This window comes from Macaca nemestrina, chromosome 2 (genome assembly GCF_043159975.1).
Source record: "Macaca nemestrina isolate mMacNem1 chromosome 2, mMacNem.hap1, whole genome shotgun sequence".
Taxonomy (NCBI): domain Eukaryota; kingdom Metazoa; phylum Chordata; class Mammalia; order Primates; family Cercopithecidae; genus Macaca; species Macaca nemestrina.
Genome location: NC_092126.1, coordinates 141569400 through 141590065, shown reverse-complemented (window position 1 = coordinate 141590065; position 20666 = coordinate 141569400). Strand labels below are relative to the sequence as shown.

The 20666-nt window shown below is 38.4% G+C and overlaps 1 protein-coding gene and 1 long non-coding RNA gene across 19 annotated transcripts in view; one reads left to right on the top strand and one right to left on the bottom strand.

The window, feature by feature from the left end:
• LOC105477607 (contactin 4) overlaps nt 1–20666 on the bottom strand; it is a 1037214-nt gene that overhangs the window by 235519 nt on the left and 781029 nt on the right. For all 16 annotated transcript variants that reach the window (XM_071092102.1, XM_071092103.1, XM_071092099.1 and 13 more), the window contains one exon: nt 15849–15944. In XM_071092102.1, the coding sequence (XP_070948203.1) occupies nt 15849–15944 (96 nt within the window). The remainder of the gene's footprint in view (nt 1–15848; nt 15945–20666) is intronic.
• Nucleotides 1–20666, top strand: part of LOC105477604 (uncharacterized) — a 44345-nt gene that overhangs the window by 18568 nt on the left and 5111 nt on the right. Inside the window, exon 3 of one of the 3 annotated variants that reach the window (XR_011620193.1) lies at nt 11552–11688. The exons of the other annotated variants lie outside the window; for them this stretch is intronic. This is a non-coding gene — a long non-coding RNA (uncharacterized lncRNA). Of the gene's footprint in view, nt 1–11551; nt 11689–20666 lie in introns of those variants that run through there. 3 annotated transcript variants of the gene reach the window in all.

The window sequence follows — 20666 nt, the reverse complement described above, 5'->3', positions numbered from 1 at the left end:
TTTTGGTTGAACATGTAAATAATTGAAATAGGAATTATGGAAGTGCTTAGAAAGAAAATACATAAATATGTATGTTTACATTAAGAAAGGCCAATCATTATTACATTATTCAAATTCTTTATATCCTTATTTTTATTTACTTGACTTATCAAGTTAGATAACAAATATGCATTAGTAATTTTTCTTTGTATTCCCAAACTTTTAGCTTTATATATTATGACTATGTTTCATGGTGTTTAAAATAATGTAAATGGAATGTCTTCATTGTGGTTTGTGTATTTTAATAATAAAAATTGCCTTTATTGGCTGGGCGCGGTGCCTCACGCCTGTAATCCCAGCATTTTGGGAGACCGAGACGGGCGGATCACGAGGTCAGGAGATGGAGACTATCCTGGCTAACACGGTGAAACCCTTCCCCTACTAAAAATACAAAAAAAATAGCTGGGCATGGTGGCAGGTGGTGCCTGTAGTCCCAGTTACTTGGGAGGCTGAGGCAGGAGAATGGCATGAACCCGGGAGGCGGAGCTTGTAGTGAGAGGAGATCGTGCCACTGCACTCCAGCCTGGGTGACAGAGCGACACTCCGTCTCAAAAAAAAAAAAAAAAAAAAAAAAAATTGCCTTTATCTAATTTAATGCTTTTGTATTTGAATAATGCTTGGTCTAAAACTAATAATTCTGCCCTCATTTATTTTTCTTTTTAAAATCTGTTTTGTTAGTAGGCTAGGTATTTTGTGTCGTTGTATTTTGTTTAGATCGTAAAGATTTTTAACTCAATCTGAGGCTCTTATGTTTAAAGTAAGTTGCATTTCTTTATATTTCATGATAAGCTATATACACTCATATGTCATATTTCTATACTTCATATATGCTTTTTTGCTCATCTTTAGAGTCTCTGGTTAAACAGATTACAGCTTCTTTGTTGTTGTTGTAGTTTGTTTGTTTGTTTGTTTGTTTTCTGAGATGGAGTCTCACTATGTTGACCATGCTGGAGTACAGTGGCGTGATCCTGGCTCACTGCAAACTTCGCATTCTGGGTTCAAGCAATTCTCCTGCCTCAAGCATCCCAAGTAGCTGGGATTACAGGCATGCACTACCATGCCCAGCTAACTTTTTAAAATCTTTAGTAGAGATGGGGTTTCACCATGTTGGCCCGCTGGTTTGAAACTCCTGACCTCAAGTGATCTGCCTGCCTCGGCATCCCAAAGTGCTGGGATTACAGGCGTGAGCCACCATGCCTGGCCACAACTTCTTTGATTTTATTGTCTCTAGCAACTTAGATGGTACATATCCCATTTTTATTTATTAGATCTATGTTTTATTTATTTTTAAAGCAAATTTTGTGATATGTTTTTAATTATTATTTTGTATTTATCTTTTTTTGAGACGAAGTCTCACTCTGTTGCCCAGGCTGGAGTGCAGTGGTGATCTCAGCTCACAGCAACCTTCGCTTCCCGTGATCAAGTGATTGTCCTGCCTCAGCCTCCCGAATAGCTGGGACTACAGGTGCCCACCACCATGCCCAGCTAATTTTTTGTATTTTTCTTTTTAGTAAGATGGGGTTTCACTGTGTTAGCCAGGATGGTCTCGATTTCCTGACCTCAAGTGATCTGCCCGCCTCAGCCTCCCAAAGTGTTGAGATTATAGGTGTGAGCCACCTTGCCCAGCCCAATTATTTATATTTAGCAAATTTATGTGTCATACATAAATACAAGAGAATATATGGGCTACTACGAGCACAGGTCCTATGCTGAAACCAAGTAAAGTTATGTCATTGGAAACATTTTTAAAAAATTTTCCAAATCCTGTGACTATATCTCTGGAACTGTGTATAGCACCATGTATAAAACACCAAGTGTTTTCCTGGCAGCTCCCAGTAAACATCCTTTCTTCTTTAATTTTTAAAATAAAAAATACCATAATATTTTTTACTCCCTCTCAAACATGAGAAAGTACAATATGTTTTTACTAGTAAAAGGATGATGAACTCACATGGAATGGTAAGTATGTGATGATATTAAACAATAAAATAATATGTATACACTGATGATCTATCTTTACCAATTACATTGATTACATATGGATTGGAACTTTACTATCTAATTTTTGTATTTATGAAGCTTTCTGATTATTATACTGATTATTCATTTTATGTTCTTTATAAAAACTTATGTAGTTAGTCACGCTTATCACTAATTCAATTTTCTACAGTGTTCATTTGGCTTTTTACTGAGTCTGCATTGCCGATTTTAATATTGCCATTTCTCATCATTGCCAGTTCCCTTCAAACTTCAATCTGCATTGGCAGCAGCTCTCTTTTAACATTGGCATCTTTGTTTCATAGAATCCATGTTTTCTTGTACTTGACGGAAAGCACAATGGAGATGCATCCATTAATTTTCTTAAGGCATTCCTTCCACACGCATTTTCACTCTGTTTTGTTTTGCTTTGCCTCCCTAGGCAATGTCTGACATTTCCCCTCCTTCCTGATCACTAAATATTTTTTTTTTATCACTAAGTATTTTCTCAAGTCATCATGATAGTGTAGATTTTTTATTTTATTATTTATTTATATAGTGTAGATACTTTATTTTTTATTTAACTCTATGACTCTAACACATTGGTTGTAATTCTATCCAAGCCTTGGTTTCACTAGCTAAGAATGGGTGCATCCCTCTATTTCTATAAATTGACTGCATGGGGCTCCCAGAATCTCAATTTTTAAAACTTAAGTTTAAGGCAATTTGATAACCATTTTCTATTTCCAACTTACTGGTGTCTGGCTATCATTGATTTCATAAAATTTTGAGGAACAAAAATGGAGCTTTCTATTGCTTCAGTCACCACTTTCACAGTAAACTACACCACCTTTCCCCATATCCATACCCATGTGCCATGTTGGCTCCTTTTGACAACCTCCCCACTCTAGACTTATATACGGCTGTTCTGTCTATAATACTCCTCCTTTCCTTCTACTCTCTTGTCCTTCAGATCTAAGCCTCAGAACCAGTACTTCAAGGAAGCCTTCTCTGACTCCCCAGTCCACATCATGTCCTTCTATTTTACATGGTCACTGAACCCTGTTTCCCTTTCCCTTACCCCCACCTCACAACCAAAACCACACATCTCAGTATGATTTCATTACCTTGCTCCTCCCCAGCAGACCTGTAGGCTACATGGCAGGAGAAAATATTTTGTTTTTGCTCACTCCTATATCTTCCCTGTCTATAACAAGGCCTGGTATCTGAAAGGTTCTGCCAAAATCTCATATTTTTACTTTTTAAAAGAAATCTTATTCCTTTAACCTTGAAATCCTAATTTACATAATCCATTAGAACCCAATCATAAATCTCATTCATCACAACTGTGTCCATTGAAGTAAACTGGAGTTTAGAAGGAGTGCTGGCTTGCAGAGACAGTGAACAAATTCCCAAGGTAGCAAGAGAGGAAGGTACATGAATGTCTTTCTTATATTTGGGTACTAATTTTAGAGAGATGTCATAGCTAACTCATTTTGCAGTAAGTGGAAAAGGAAGAAATATAATCCTTAAATCAGCCACCTTTTGTTTTTAAAAGCCCTTTTATCTTTCCAAAAAGCAAACTCTGGTCTGTGTGAAATGATAAGAACTGGGCTTCAAACACTTAAAACTGAAGCATCTTGGCATTTCCCAGGTGTTCCCTAGTATATGTGCTGATTTGAGGGAATGTGAGGAAGTGTACATTCCACACTACTTCACAAAGTAGAGATTCTTTGGATATTTCTGAAATGCTACGTTATCAACTGCAACTGTCATTCCAGCTGTGCCTGCCATATGGATTTATGAAGTCCTGTGGAGTGTTTTTATGACACAATTCCTTTCCAGGGGTTAATTGTGACAGTGAAGATTGTGATAATGTGTTAACCTGCACCAGATGATGGGAGAAAAAGAGGGTGTGTTTCGGCTGGAGATGGGAAGAGCTCTCTTGGCTTGGTACAAAGTGGCTGCCCATTGTTTTGTTAGCAGCACCACCTACTTAAGATATCATGAACATTCTCTCAGCCTCTGAATAAAACATTAAACATTTCTTTGAGTTCATAATGCCGGCAGAGTTGGTCTCTCTGTAAAACTATTATGCTTCATTTGGAACTTTGTGTTTATTCTACATATCTGCAAATGTCAAAATCATTAGTGGATATGGAGAACTCCAATCAGCTTGATTGATTTGAAAAGTTTTTTATCCATATTGTTTGTCATTGATTAATATACAGCTACTCCAGTAAATCATTTCCTCTTAAATCAGTATTTTGATATTACATAGAATCAAAAGTTTTAATCCTACCCTCAGACAAAATGCCATGATTTATTCCTTGTGTGAAAGTGAACTTCACTTGCCTAAATGTATAGTTTTCTCTGGTCTTCAATTAGGCTTTTTCCAGTTATTTTGTTCCTAATGTCTGAAAACCAAACTGAGTATGTTAAAACATATATCAGAAAAATTAACAGCTTTTTATTTAAGCCTAAGACTCCTCGGTTCAAAGTTACCAACAGTGGTAAATATTCCATTTCTGAGCCTTCAATTTCTGAGCTCCTAACCAGGGTCTATTTCCAAATTTCCAGGACTCAGTCAGCATTTCCTCATTCTATGTACTGCATCATTATCCTGCTTAATTCAACGTAACATCATGATGCACTGACCTGACAAAATACCTATTAATTGCTAAAAATGTAGCCAAAGAACCACTCCTTCCTTTTTCAGCTGAAAAAATGAGGTTCACAGGGTATATTTCCAGCAGGCATTAAAACAAGAATGGTTCCCGTCTATCCTGCAGTGATTGTCCACTGGATTATTTATGAAACGCTCAGCCAGATTCATGTTGTTGAAAGATCAGTGTTGATCATTTGTTCTCTTCTGGCTAGTACATCCCTGGTAGCACTCTCCTGGACGTGTAATGTGTTTTTCACATCTCCAGACTCTTCATGTCTCAACCTATGTTCTAACACAATGTCGTCCTTCACTGCTTTCTGGGACAGGGCAACTCCAAAAGAAAAAGCTCTGCATGTGGTCCAGCTTTGTCAAATGATCACAGTTTGTAGATCATTTAGCTTTATGGATCCATTATCATTTTCCAAATGTTATTTCCTTTTGGCACTAATGTGTTTGACCCTTACTCTGACATCAACAGGCCTCCAGTTCTAAGGACCAAATCTGGAGATAATCTTTTTTATTTTTTGGATGTTTAAAAAGATAATAGAGATGCACTCAACTTGAATTTAAATCAGTATATCCACAAGTACATAGTGCCTATCATTAAAGTAAGCACAAACTAACTGTCAGGAGAGAAGCTAGATAATTAGGGCCATCATTAAGTTACTGGTTTCTGCCCAATAAAGCACGCACATGGAAACATTTGCACGAAAGCAAATGAGGAAAAAAGGAGACAGAAAAAGAATTTCCTGAAATTTATTTCTGCTATTTTTTAGCCAAATTGTTATTTTTTCTTAACAATAAGATATTTAATTAACTGGTATTTATTAAGTAGCTAAGTCTATTTCTAAGTGCTATGGGCAGGAACTTTCTATAGCTGTAAAAACAGCGTAAGCATCTCTCTTACTAGAACTAAAAAAACAATTAAAGTGGAAGTATATAGCTACTAGTCCTGGGAAACTCTTCTCAAAAAACCAGACCACCAATTCTGTATAAGGTTACTTTAAGAAACTGGAGGCTCAGCTTTATAAAGTCTATAATTTTTCTATGACCAGGAAATGTTTGTTACTTATATAAACTTATTTTTTTCTATTCATAAGTATATAGTTGTTGACATCTAGGCATTCAAAAGTATAGTCATGAAACATTCAAGTTTTTTAAAAAGAGTTGACAGGAAAATTCAAAGGCAAAAAGTATGTTAGTAGCATCACAGAATATACTTCACCAATTTCAGAGATAACTGACTTCAAAAATATCCACCTCACTTCTTCTTGTCATATCTGATAGGGGAGAAGCAAGTCACTCCTGTAGACATGCCAGGCCCCAATTCCTCCCTTTTGCTTCTTTTGCTGATTCTTTCTTTGAGCTAAATGATCTCATGGATGAGAGAAGTAGAGCCTGCCTTTGGTGTAGTGAGGTCAAGTACTCCCTCCCAGTGCCTATCCTTCTAAACACAAAACACTCCACCCAGGCCATTTGGGTCAGATAGTTTATCACAAATTGTCCCTGATCAATGTGGCTCTCTTTTGCTGCTCAATGGGTGAAAGAGGAGGCTTAATGAATGCAGAAAGTCATCACTTTATAAACTGTTTCACATTATTCTATGCTGATTACATCACTAATGTGCTGTAACCCCCTCTGATTGGCAAAGTGGAAAGAGAAAAAAGGGAGGAACTGGCCGATTATATTTCAGATAAAGGAGTCCAAGTTCATATCTTTCAAAGGAACACAGTAGAGTCAAGAAGCACCAAACAAGATCGACTTAAGAATATTTAATTCCTAGATGGGCACGGTGGCTCATGCCTGTACTCCCAGCACTTTGGGAGGCTGAGGTAGGAAGATCGCTTGGGGCCAGGAGTTTGAAACCAACTTGGGTAACAAAACAAGACCCCATCTCTAACAAAAGATAAAATAATTAGCCTGGTATGGTGGCTCATGCCTGTAGTACTGGCTACTCAAGAGGTTGAGGTGGGAGGATTGCTTGAGCCCAGTTTCAGGCTGTAATGACCCATGATCGCACCATTGCACTCCAGACTAGGTGATAGAGACCCTGTCACAAGAAAAACAAACAGAAGAACATTTAATTCCTGATTTTTAAAAAAAGATATCTAGTAGTCGATGATGTTGATTAGCCTATCACTAACTAAATGTTAACCTTTCCCCTCTGAATTGAGATAGATGGCTACTAAAGTGAATATATAAAGTTCCTCCGTTAAGAAATGGAAATCACAATGCATGTTTCATAGAAATTATGTTATAAAAGGTGGTTTAAACCAAGTTTGGCTGACCTCAACATTCTTGAAAAATGGCATAGTAGCAGTATTGCAATGCCACTCCCAGCCGACATTTTAAACATCATGTTGTAAGTTCCAAGACCAGATGACGAGAACCCACATTTTGCCTTATTACAAGACCTTTTTTGAATCACTGATCTGATTGTGTTAACCTACTGGACACCTGTGGTTTTTAATTTACTTGCAGGTGATAAGGCATCTCTTAGGGAAGTCACTTCTCAGGTGACATGAAATTGGTATCAAAGAGCAGCTATCTCAGTGGTGGTCAAGAAACAAAGACTCAGGACCCTAAGATCATTAGCTATCATTTGTTATTTGTGTTTTTAAAACTAGGACTATATTTGGGCACTTCTCTCATTACACACACACACACACACACACACACACACACACACACACAGAGAATGAGATGACTCAAGTGAAATGCTGGGCCTTTCCTTGTTCCCATATGTACCTTCAATCATGTTCCCAATATGACCAGAAAAGGTGATCAACACTTAGAGCAATGTTCTTATAGCTTTTTTATGACAATTAAGTGATTGTTAATTTTGTAACCATTTAAAAATCTCACATTTTGCTTTTTTAAGCTGCCACATAAAAATATGTTTAAGACAACATTCTTTAGTCTATTAAAAATATTCTCAGCATTATTTCAGCAGTATTTTTAAAGTTCTGGATCCTCCTAAGTCTACCTAGTGCCTTGTTTTTTCTAAGGAAATGAAGTCCAGGCATATACTGTACACGCTAAATAGAAAATGCAAATATAAACAATCACACAGGGTTTGGCTTATGAGAAGACGATTGGTAGAGTTTACCTTAACTGTAAAGTCTTTAAGAGCAATTCTCAAATGTTACAAGAATGGGATAAAGCCACAATGCCAGAGCATAACCAATTTATGTTAATAATAGATGTAAATTCCATACAAATCTCTTGGGAGATATATCTGAAAAGTATTTGCCTACATAAAAGTTGTTATATGAATGTAAATCAACAATCACATATATCCAAAGATGAGCAGTTCTCTGATTTAACTTTGACTTCAAGCTTAAGCAAATGAAAATAATCAAACCAAACCTAATTAATAAAATCAGGGCTGTCTGGAAGTTTTAACTGTGCAAATTGCTGCCACATTTGTTATGTCTTTTAATCCTCATAACAGATTTGAAAAGTTTACAGGACAAAGATGAATTCCATTTGGTTGGCATTATAGTAGTATGTGAGGATTTAAAAGTGATGCTAGGAACCCAGATATGGGGAAGGAGAGGGAGCCTGAAAAAGGTAATGAGAGAAATTAGAGGGAGTAAGCGGGAAGTACAGGGACTGCTTCCTGAGGAAAGTGACCAGTCGTCCAAAGCACAGTTGACAAACCTAGGACCCAGCCAGGTGAATGTCAACAGCCAAGGAGGTCTGATATGATGGGTGGGGCCAATAACTAGACTTCCTAGACTTAAGCAATACTTAGAATGCAAAGAATACCATATTATGGTTGGAGATTTGCAGTGGGGTTAAATGGGATTTCATGCACCTTTGGGTAAGAAATGAAGACAATAGTTAAGCTAAATGTCTGGACTAAGAAGGTACCTGAAAATCTAAAATTATATAAAACTGGTAAACCTAGGAGCCAGTTGGGGGAAGAAGATGAGAATAAGGCATTGAATGTGGAGTTAGGCAGAGTTGGCAACTTGACTTGAATGTGGATGTCTTGAAGATTATTCTGGGCATAGAGGATGCTAAATTCTAGCACAGTAAGATTAGTCCTGGCTCAATGACCTGTCAGCATAGTTTGGACTAAGTAAGAAACTGGGTGAGTCTAACTCTGAAGGTGATATCTTGATACCGAAAGCAGAGTAAGTGTGGGAAGACAGAAACAAGTCAAATGAGGAAATAGGGCTCAGAGAAGTTACATAATTGGCCCAAGACCACATAGCAAGTTGATGGGAGAGCTAGGACTAGAACACGGGTGTCCTACTTTCACACTTTTATCTCTGTCCTACAGTAAATACAACATGGTCCAGCTGAAATAACCATGCTGTGGAAAGGCATGCTTGCTTCTTTTAAGGGCTGTGATTATAATCTGTGTGGGTATGTCCATGTAAAATTACATTTATGGAACCTTGGAGAGGTTTGCATATAGAGACGTTTTGCTGGGATAAGTCCTACTTGATTTTGTAATGCAGGGACACAAGTTTTCCACCCTGGCTGCATATTAAAATTACCTGGATGATGCCAGAGGATCCCCTGCCATCAAGAAACTCAGATTTAATTGACCTGGTGTGTGGGCCAAAGAACTAGTCACATAGAAAGTACAGTGCGTGTTTCCACTCTTTTCTGCTATGTATAAATAAAAGGGCACATTCTAGGCAACAATAACTTGTTCCTGCCAGTGATTAGAGTGTGCTCTCACATAATCTCTTTGTTTCTATTTCCTTATCTATGAAACACATGTCCTTACTTCTTATGGGATTATTGTGAGGATTCAGCGATAATATAATGTAAATTAAAGCATTATAAACACCATAAAGGACTCTACAGATGTTCTGTTCTAAGGTCCCTGGGTCTGATGCCCTGTGGATAGGATCCAACTGTAGGGGGGATGTGTTCTGCGTAAAAGCAATCTAAAGATGAAAATTCTAGCTAGTTTCTCCAAAACCCATAACAATGACAATAATCTTAGAATCAGAGTCAGGTGGTTTTCTTTTTCAAATATACTCTGGAAAGCCATACATTCACCGATAATAATGTAGGAAAGTTGGATGAATAGAAAAGCTACTTCTGGGTTTTGTCTGCTTGTTTGCTTTTAAGACAGGATCTCATTCTGTTGCCCAGTCTGGAGAGCAGTGGTGTGATCATAGCTCACTGCAGACTTGAACTCCTAGGCTCAAGGAATCCTCCCACCTCATCCTCTCAAATAGCTAGGACTAGAAGTACACACCACCTCACCTGGCTAAGTTTTAAAATTATTTTTTTAGGCTGGGTGCGATGGCTCACACCTGTAATCCCAGCATTTTGGGAGGCTGAAGCGGGTGGATCCTGAGGTCAGGAGTTTGAGACCAGCCTGGGCAACGTGGCAAAACCCTGTCTCTACTAAAAATACAAAAATTAGCTGGGCATGGTGGCATGTGCCTGTAGTCCCAGCTACTTGGTAGGCTGAGGTGGGAGAATGTTTGAACTGGGAGGCAGAGGTTGCAGTGAGCTGAGATCACGCCACTGCACTCTAGACTGGGTGGCAGAGCGAGACTCTGTCCCAAATAAAATAAAATAAATTATTTCTTAGAGACAGTCGTGTTGCCAGGTTGATCTCCAACTCTTGGGCTCAAGTGATCCTCCTACCTTGGCCTCACAAAATGCTAGAATTACAGGCAGGAGGCACTGCACCTGACCAGAATGCTACTTCTGAGTATGAGTATCTAGGAAAAGTCAGCCTTTTCTTAGTTTTTCATTTCCTTTATGAACAAAAACATATAAAGTCAAAGATAAAGCCTAAGGTAACTATATTTTATTTTGAATTATTTTAAATTGGCCGGTGCAGTGGCTCACACCCGTAATCCCAGCACTTTGGGAGGCCGAGATCACTTGAAGTCAGGAGTTTGAGATCAGCCTGGCTAACATGGTGAAATCTCATCTCTACTAAAAATACAAAAATTAGCCAGGTGTGGTGGTGCACTCCTGTAATCCCAGCTACTCGGGAGGCTGAGGTGGGAGAATCAGCTTGAACCCAGGAGGTAGAGGTTGCAGTGAGCCGCGATTGTGCCACTGCACTCCAGCCTTGTATGAGACTCTGTTTCAATAAATAAATAAATAAATGAATTATTTTAAATAAAAATTTCACATAAGGAATGCTCAGCCCTTCCGCTTGAGTGATATGGAAATCAAAGCACTCCATCTCAGCAGGGCTGGACCTGGGCTAGTTTTGTAGATGATCCAAGTGAATGGACCTTAAATCTGGTGCTGCCTCAGAGTGAGCAAGTCAGCTAGAGCTTTTTTTTTTGAGCTAGAGTCTCACTCTGTTGCCCAGGCTGGAGTGCAGTGGTACGATCTTGGCTCACTGCAACCTCCACCTCCTGGGTTCAAGCAATTCTCCTGTCTCAGCCTCCCAAGTTGCTGGGATTACAAGCGCGCACCAGCAGACTAATTTTTATATTTTTAGCAGAGACAGGGTTTCTCCATGTTGGCCAGGCTGATCTCTAACTCCTGGTCTCAAGTGATCCGCCTGCCTCGGCCCCCCAAAGTGCTGGGATTACAGGTGTGAGTCACCGTGCCTGGCCTGTTTTTTTTTGTTTTGTTTTTTGTTTTTTAACAGCCTTGACGACCCTACCCCAGATTTATGGAATCAGAATATCCTTGTGAACAGGTTGGATACCTATGGTTTTAACAATTTGCCCTCCAGATTCTCAAGCTGTTAACCCTCACTGGCCAGAGGTGGGGTGTGTGTGGGAACCACAGCTATGACTGACTCAGGGCATCTCAAACTTGAATGTGCATATGATCACTTGGAGATCTTATTAAAATGTAAGTTCCAATTCAGTAGGCTGTAGTGGGATCTTAGATTTTACCTTTTTATCAAATTTCCAGGTGAGGCCAATGCTGCTGGTACATGAACCACCCTTTGAGTAGCAAGCATCTTGGTGACATAAAAGGAAGGCATGAACAAAAACCTCTTTTGATGAACAGTTCGTGAGGATTTTATTGATGAATAAACTAGAAATTTTCATACATCGGAAGGAAGAATCTCAAAGTTCCTCTGTTCTATTCCTATTTAATGAGAGCTTGGTTAAAGGTCATGAATTCCTGGTGCCCAGTGACCCTGAAGTTGGCAGAAAGCAAAGTGGACATTCTGAACCTCAATAATCTCTGTTTCTAATAGAAAGGAGCACCAAGGATAGCCAGAGTCCATCAAAGTGATTTCTGTTTTTTGGTGTTTTCTTATATTTAATGGTAAAAATCTATGCAAAACCATCACATCTGAATTCATACATATAAACCAAGAGATGACAAAGAGACCACACATAGTGATTGGTAGAGTGCTGGAAATACCTGCTGACTGAAATGCTTTTCAAAACAGATTAATTGCTGCTCATTTCTCTGCTACCCTAAGAAGGTCTGACACCGCACAGCTTTCGAAATAGGACATGCAACGTCCCTTACAATGGATTTCATGCCATTACTCAGTACCCCACTGATATAATAAAAGGCTGACTCATTTCCTTTCCTCTGCATGATCTGTTTCAATGGAAACCAGGAGACCATATGCTGGGTCTAAAATGCTCAGTATGTCCAGTGGCTCACAGTGAATGTTCCAGCTTTAGGGTGACACACAGCCCAGAAAAGCAGTGAGAGAATCACTGCCGTACAGTTGCGTTGGAGGCTTTTGAGAAATTGGAAGGATTTCATCAGATAATCATTGTCTCCCTTGTCCAAAACTGATGGATGTCTGAGATGCTCTCTTATAACCTTGAATATCTTCTTTGTTCTTTTCTCAAAAACGTCTTAGCCGTGCCTGCTTTGCCCACAGCGTTACTGTGTGCACCGTTTCTAATAGAGCTCATAATAAGAATATTTATTTCCTTGTCTTTCACCATCAAGATTGTCAGGAATGTCAGCACAGCTCAAGAAACTGGATTTCAGAGCTGCTGACTGCTGCCAGCAGAGACAAGTGCATTTCAGTAGATGTCTACGGAAATTTTTAATATACTTCTCTGTGGGAAAGGGAAAGTAGTCAGGTACTTCATTGTGCAGCAGCACAGCATCACTTCATGTGTTTTGCCTTTCCTAAAGAGATCATTATATCAGACATTAGTGGTATTTTTTCTTAATATATCTACAAGATTAATTTTTAGGGTTAGTGCCATGTGATGAAAACTTAATGCAGTGAAGGTAGCATGCAGAAGAAATTAGTAAAATCTTCCATTTTTATTTTGATCAGATTTCATATTAAAAAGAGAAGTGTTAGTCTGAGTGAACTTCACCTGAATCTAAATATATGTCCACAGTGAAGTGGTTTTCTCATATAAAGGACAGGCCTTCAATAATGCAAACACACTTGATAAACAAGATGTTTAGCCCTTATTGAGTTATAATTATGTATTGATAGAATCAATAGAGATTTGAGAGACTTCTTTTAATCTCTTCATTTTATAGATAGGCAGAGTGAGGCATAAATAATTTGAAGATATTTTCCCAGTATCAAATAATGATTTGAAACAGAACAAGGATCAAAACTCATATCCCAGACTCCAAATTTAGTGCTTATGATACTAACTTGAAAGGAAAATGAAATCCTGAAGAACAATCCCATTTTCCAAACACAAACCTCTGAAATCAAACCTAGATTTTCTGTTAGTCTTCAAAAGCCAGCAATCCTAACAATTCAATGTCCCTGATCCAGACATAGAGGGGAACCTGCCTCTCCCACCTTTCCTTCGTATGCAGGATGTTTGAAGTACACGCCTCTTAGCTCCTTTACTAATTGTTATTTTCTGCTGGAAATGTTAGCTCAGAATTAGATGAGAAAGGAAACATTACAACTTTTGAACAGAGGACAAAAATAAAATAGTGTTTTCAAATTCCAAATCTAAAAAGTTTGTTCTTTTAATCATATGGAAGGCCGAACTAAAAATTAAGACAATAACAAGAATAGCAGATATTTAACTAAACTTCAGCCTGGATTTCCAAGAGTAGAGTTTATCAATCTTGTCATTACAGACGTTAGTGGAATCCTAATAAATATTACTATTTATTAAACCTCCGCACTACTGAATCCCTTATATGCAGTTATATTTGCCTTTTAGTATTCGTAGTTCCTTTTAGCCGATGCTGCAAATTGCCTACACATCTCTCCATATTCTCCCTTATTAGTAAAATTATGACATTTTCCAGAGCATAATATATCTGCATAAAATACTTGATATTTTAGTCTCCTTTGCCACTGGGGTGATCAATAAAATGGAGGCAAAGTCCTCAGGCAAAGAAAACTTCCGATAAAAAAAGGTAAATTGAAATGACAAAAACAAGCAAAAACAAACTACTGCCTTTTGTCTTTGCTTCTTCCCATTTGATCTGGTTTGGAATGCAGACTTCATGCCTCATCCATACCACATGCTAAGCACTTCAGAGAAGAATCAGAGAAGGGCATGAGTCCTGGAAGACATCCTCAAAAAGCTGTGCTAGCTTTAGATTGTATACCTTTGAAAATCTTGCATGCCAGCCAGGTGCAGTGGCTCATGCCTGTAATCCCAGCACTTTGGGAGGCCAAGGCTGGTGGATCACTTGAGGTCAGGAGTTTGAGACCAGCCTGGTCAACATGGTGAAATCCTATTTCTACTAAAAATATAAAAATTAGCCAGGAGTGGTGGTGGATGCCTGTAATCCCAGCTACTCGGAAGGCTGAGGCATGAGAATCATTTGAACCTGGGAGGCAGAGGTTACAGTGAGCTGAGATTACACCACCACACTCCAGACCAGGTGACAAAGTGAGACTCTGTCTCAAAAAAAAGAAAGAGAAAATGTTGCATGTGAAAAAAAGAACATTATGAGCTGGGTTTTCAGTTATTTGCAGCCCAGCGCATTCCTAACTGATCTAGTTGTTATGAGTCTCCACAAAGTGATCTAGATTCTATGGTCAAGGAACTTCTGTTCTTGGTCTGATCCTGTGACACTGCAATTAATAAGAAATATATATATTTGGTCTGCGTCCCAAAACACTTGTAATTTCCTGAGTGATGTTGGTGAGAAGAGTGTCTTTTGTTATTCATAAATAGGCCCTTTTCAGCAATACTTTGAGTTTATTCTAACTAAGTGACTGTTGGTGAGGCCCATTGATTGGTTGTCAGAGGAACCAACCAAATAATTAAAGGGTTAGAACTTTCAGCCTCCCCATTCCCCACTCCTGGGGATGGGAGAAGGGCTGGAAATTGAGTTCAATTACCAATGGCCATAGATTCAATCAATCATGCCTACATAACAGAACCTGCATAAAAACTCTAAATGACAGAGTTTGGAGAGCTTCAGAGTTAATGAATGCATCCACATGTGGGGAGGATCCACAAAGATAGAAACTCTTGCATTCAGAACCCTTCAGACCTCACTCTCTCTATATGTTTACCTGGCTGTTCATATGTAACCTTTATATATCTTTTATAAGAAGCTGGTATGGTAAGTAAACTGTTTTCCCTGAGTTCTGGGAGCCATTCTAGCAAATATGGAGGCCAAGGAGGGAGTTTTGGGAGTCCCACTTTACAGCCAGTTACTCAGAAGTATGGGAGGTCAAGCACTTGAAAGTGCCATTTGAAGTGGGGGCAGCCTTGTGGGACTGAGCCTTTCTCCTATGAGTTCTGACACTAACCATCCCAGAGTAGTTAGTGGGGTAGTTACTGTCAAAAATGGAACTGTCCACCTGTCGTTGGACAGCCAGGTGGTGTCCAGAAGATTGGAGACTTGGTTGTTAGTGTGGAAAAAACCCATACATTTGGTGTCAGAAGTATTGCGAGTAGAAATAGTTCACAGACAGTTCCCAGACCAACCAGGAGACAGAATAAATCAGGGCCATCTTCTTTAACCCAATCAAGTTGTAAGAAGAATGAGTAGTTTTAATGACACTGCTTTACCAAGCAACAGCATTCTGATTTTGATTGACTCAGGTGTCTTTCTATTTGTGCCAGGTAGACTGCAGTGGGGTGGAAAATTTGCACAATCTGATATTTTCCTATCCTAATGATGGGAGGCATTCACAATGGTTTTTTCCTCTACATGGAGGGGCTTTGGGAATCTCTATAAATGACACTGTGCACTCAGCTGGTGTCAGGAGGGAGAACATTGAGCAAGAAAAATAACAGGGAGTGAAGCGTGCACATGTCAGTGCATTTATATGTACCTCCAGAATGGGGTGGCGGGCCACACAGTAGCACCATTCCTTGACCTCGACGGACAGACACAGTGCTTCTTGTTCTTGTTTTAAAGTTGTCAAGATCTGTTGAAAGAAATAAGGGAAAAAGCATTTACACTTTAAAGTCCTAAGATATCATGGGAGAATACCACTATTTCAAAAGAGAACCATTCTGCTCAAAACTGTGTTGGTAGCACCCATACCTGGGGAATTCAGGAGAGCTTCTTTTCATATAATATTGTCCCATCCTCCTTGATGTTATGGTTATACTGCCCACTAAAATATCTACTTACCACATGTGCCTATTTAGATTTAAAATAATTAAAATTAAATACAATTTATAATTGAGTTCCTCAGACACTAGTCACATTTCAAGTGCTCAATAGCCACATGCACTTAGTGATTATCACACTGGCCAGCACAGACATAGAAGACTTCCATCATGCCAGGACATTATATTCGACAGTGCAGGTCTAGGTGAAGAAACTGAGGTTTAAAGATGTTAAGTAACCTGCCCAAGACCTCTCTGTATTTAAATATCATTATCAGGATGCAAAATCGGGTTTTCTGATACAATTCTGTTCACTTCACAAACCTTTCTATTATATATAATTATACTTGTCTCTCCATATATACCCGGAGAGTGACTCTCCCTCTTTATACACAAACACAACTCTGTATAAAATGTATAAATAGACATAAATACAGACACACAATTATTTTAAAGTTTTGCGTTGTACTTTAAAATATTTAGAAGGTACCGTTCATGGTTCTTTTTAGAAGAATGTTTTATTAACTCAAAAAGGTCAAGTCTGGTTAGAGAGATAAGACATTTATAAACTCAAAGATCACAGTATAGGTAAATAAGCCGTTACAAATACAAATGAGTTAATATAAGAAATATGTCTAATAAAGTGAGATATATTATTGTTTAAGAAACATTTTTTTCACCCTTCCAAATGTAAATCCTCTCAATAAGGAGTGTGTTAAGTGCCATTTCATTTTTTGTTGTCTATTACATTTGATTTAATAACCTTTTATCGGATTTAAGGCTTCTAATTCAAGTATGTTGTGCAGGGTTGCATACCATCTAGCTGTGCACATTAGAGCAGAGTAACATTTGCTGATGATTTTCTCCATGCTGGCCATTTTGGTAAGTATTTTATGATGATTATCTCATGTACTCCTAACAACAATCAGGAAGGCTGCAGTTACAAATTGGAATGTTTCCACACTCAGGCTTAGTTTCAAGGAGTGCTAAGGATATTTTTAAAATTACACATATACATGTCTTAATTACCATATTCTTCTGGAATTAGGGACATTTTAAGTTTGTACATTATTGTCTTCATCACTTATGTATTCATAAAAATTCCATTAAGTACCATCTGACTGCCAACTCAGAAGGCAAGCATTGTGAGAACACAGCTTCTGTCCTGTTGGGGCTCAAGCAGGCAGGTCTAACACATAACACCTAATCATAGCAACCCAAAGACTGCCAGGTTTGGGCTGTGAAAAGTGCACATGAAGGACACACACATACTCAGCACAAAACAAATCAAAGCTATGATTTGAAAAACATTGCTGATGTAATAGACTTCTTTTTATTCAATGGACACCAGGTGAGGGTAGAACATGGTATTTTTCTTATCTTTATGGACATGGTCTGAGATTTCTTCAAAAGGAACTAAACCAGGATTTTAAAAAGTATGTTATGGAATTAATATTTTAAACCATTATCCCTAAAAGTAACACTGAATCAGTCTGAACTGTCACTTCTGCATATAGGTTCTTAGAGTAAGTCATCTACATTTTTGCACATATATCCCATTCAGTTTCCAGAATTACATGAAAAATTAAGAGCTGATAGATAGTAGAGATCAGGTATCATCTAGGCAAAACCAATCATGGTTTCTGACTAGAGAAACAGTATTAAGAAATGAGAAAGAAAATGAGAAATAGGGGCAATGATTTTTAACTATAAAAACTGTATTCATGTTTTTCCTTCTTAGTTTATGAATTCATTCACGTATACAGGTTTTAGGCATTTGAAGTGTATCTCATTAATCTGGTATTTGAGAAAATAATCAGAAACATTTATTAGTCATTAATTGAAATAGATTCCAGATGATGAACCCTACCTATACAGCAAATGGAAAGACTGTATTCGGGCAGATCTGAGTTTGAAAACCATCTCTGCCACTTATTAGCTGTGTTGACTATGGGCAGGTCTTAATTTTCTCACAAATATAATGACAATGAATGTTTCTTTGTTTCAACATGAGAATCATGTGAAAAGATTTAATGAGATAATCTTTGAAAAGGCATGAAGGCAAGCACAAGACCTTTCATGCTACAAGGCTGGTAGTCAGTATGTTTCTTCTGCTCATTGTGGAATGCTGTGATTCAGTGCCAAAGCATATCCCAAACATTCCAACTAAGGAAAGGTTTCAAATAGCAAATGCACACTAGAGTGAGCTGTAGATGTGAATCAAAGGACGTGATATTTATGCACATGTTTAGGGAAAGATTACATGCCTCAAATTGTTCTTTTCAGGTATGAATACCCAGATCCTAATGGTTAACAACATGATATTTTTTCTAAGTCAAAGAGCTATGTGTGTAAATGGGTATTATGTTAAAGTTTGTACACTCATGATTAAGCCTTTACCAGTAATATTTCCACATATATTTTTATTTATTTATTTATTAAAAATTTTTCCATCAGTTATTGGGATACAGGTGGCATTTGGTTACATGAGTAAGTTCTTTTTTTTTTTTTTTTTGGAGATGGAGCCTCACTCTGTTGCCAGGCTGGAGTGCAGTGGCATGATCACGGCTTACTGCAACCTCCACCCCCCAGGTTCAAGTGATTCTCCTGCCTCAGCCTCCTGAGTAGCTGGGACTATAGGAGTGCATCACCACACCCAGCTAATTTTTGTATTTTTAGTAGAGACAGAGTTTCACCACGTTGGCCAGGATGGTCTCAATCTCTTGACCTCGTGATCCACCCAGTCTCCCAAAGTGCTGGGATTACAGGCATGAGCCACCATGCCCAGCCATGAGTAACTTCTTTAGTGGTGATTTGTGAGCTTTTGGTGCACCCATCATCCAAGCAGTATACACTGCACTATATTTGTAGTCTTTTATTCCTTGCCGACCCTCCCACTCTTCCCCCCAAGTCCCCAAAGTCCATCGTATCGTTCTTTTATTTTATCTTATCTACTTATTTATTTAGATGGACTCTCGCTCTGTTGCCCAGGCTGGAGTGCAGTGACGTGATCTCAACTCACTGCAAGCTTTGCCTCCTGGGTTCATGCCATTCTCCTGCCTCAGCCTCCCAAGTAGCTGGGACTACAGGTGCCCGCCACCACGCCTGGCTAATTTTTTGTATTTTTAGTAGAGACAGGGTTTCACTGTGTTAGCCAGGATGGTCTTGATCTCCTGACCTTGTGATCCGCCCGCCTCAGCCTCCCAAAATGCTGGGATTGCAGGAGTGAGCCACCATGCCTGGCCTCATCATATCATTTTTATGCCTTGCGTCCTCATAGCTTAGCTCCCACATATCAGTGAGAACATACAATGTTTGGTTTTCCATTCCTGAGTTACTTCACTTAGAATAAGAGTCTCCAGTCTCATCCAGGTCACTGCAAATGCTGTTTATCTATCCTTTTTATGGCTGTATAGTATTCCATCACATATATATATATATATATATATATATATATATATATATATATATGCCATAGTTTCTTTAGCCACTCGTTGATTGATGGGCATTTGGGTTGGTTCTACGATTTTGCTATTGTGAATTGTGCCACTATAAACATGCACATTCAAGTATCTTTTTTGAGTAATGACTTCTTTTCCTCTGGGTAGACACCCAGTAGTGGGATTGCTGGATCAAATGGTAGTTCTACTTTTAGTTCTTTAAGGAATCTCCACACTGTTTTCCATAATGACTGCACTAGTTTGCATTCCCACCAGGAGTGTAGAAGTGTTCACTGTTAACTGCATCTACACTAACATCTACTGTTTTTTGATTATGGCCATTCTTGCAGGAGTAAGGTGGTATCACATTGTGGTTTTGATTTGCATTTCCTTGATCATTAGTGATGTTGAGCATTTTTCATATGTTTTTTGGCTATTTGAATATCCTCTTTTGAGAATTGTCTATTCATGTCCTTAGTCCGCTTTTTGATGGGATTGTTTGATTTTTTTTCTTATTGATTTGTTTGAGTTTGTTGTAGAGTCTGGATATTAGTCCTTTGTCAGATGCATAGATTGTGAAGATTACTTCCACTCTGTGGGTTGTCTGTTTACTCTGCTGACTGTTCCTTTTGCTGTGCAAAAGCTCTTTAGTTAGGTCCCAGCTATTTATCTTTGTTTTTATGGCATTTGCTTTTGGGTTCTCTTGGTCATGAAATCCTTGCCTAAGCCAATGTCTAGAAGGTTTTTCCGATGTCATCTACTAGAATTTTTATAGTTTCAGGTCTTAGGTTTAATTCCTTAATCCATTTTCAGTTGCTTTTTGTATAAGGTGAGAAATGAGGATCCAGAGTCATTTTATCTCCAAAGCCTTGGTACTTGGGTAATGATCAGTAGCAGCAGGCATTATGGGACAGAATATGGATAATGCTCTATCACTGTGACCTTCACACTAATAGCAACAATAGAATTGACTTGCAGACTATATTGTAGTCATACCATGTGGCCAAGTACTTTTCTTATTTTTTCTCATTTAATTCCATTATACTTTAAACTCCCAATTTATAGGTGACACAGCTGAAACTCAGGGAGGTGCAG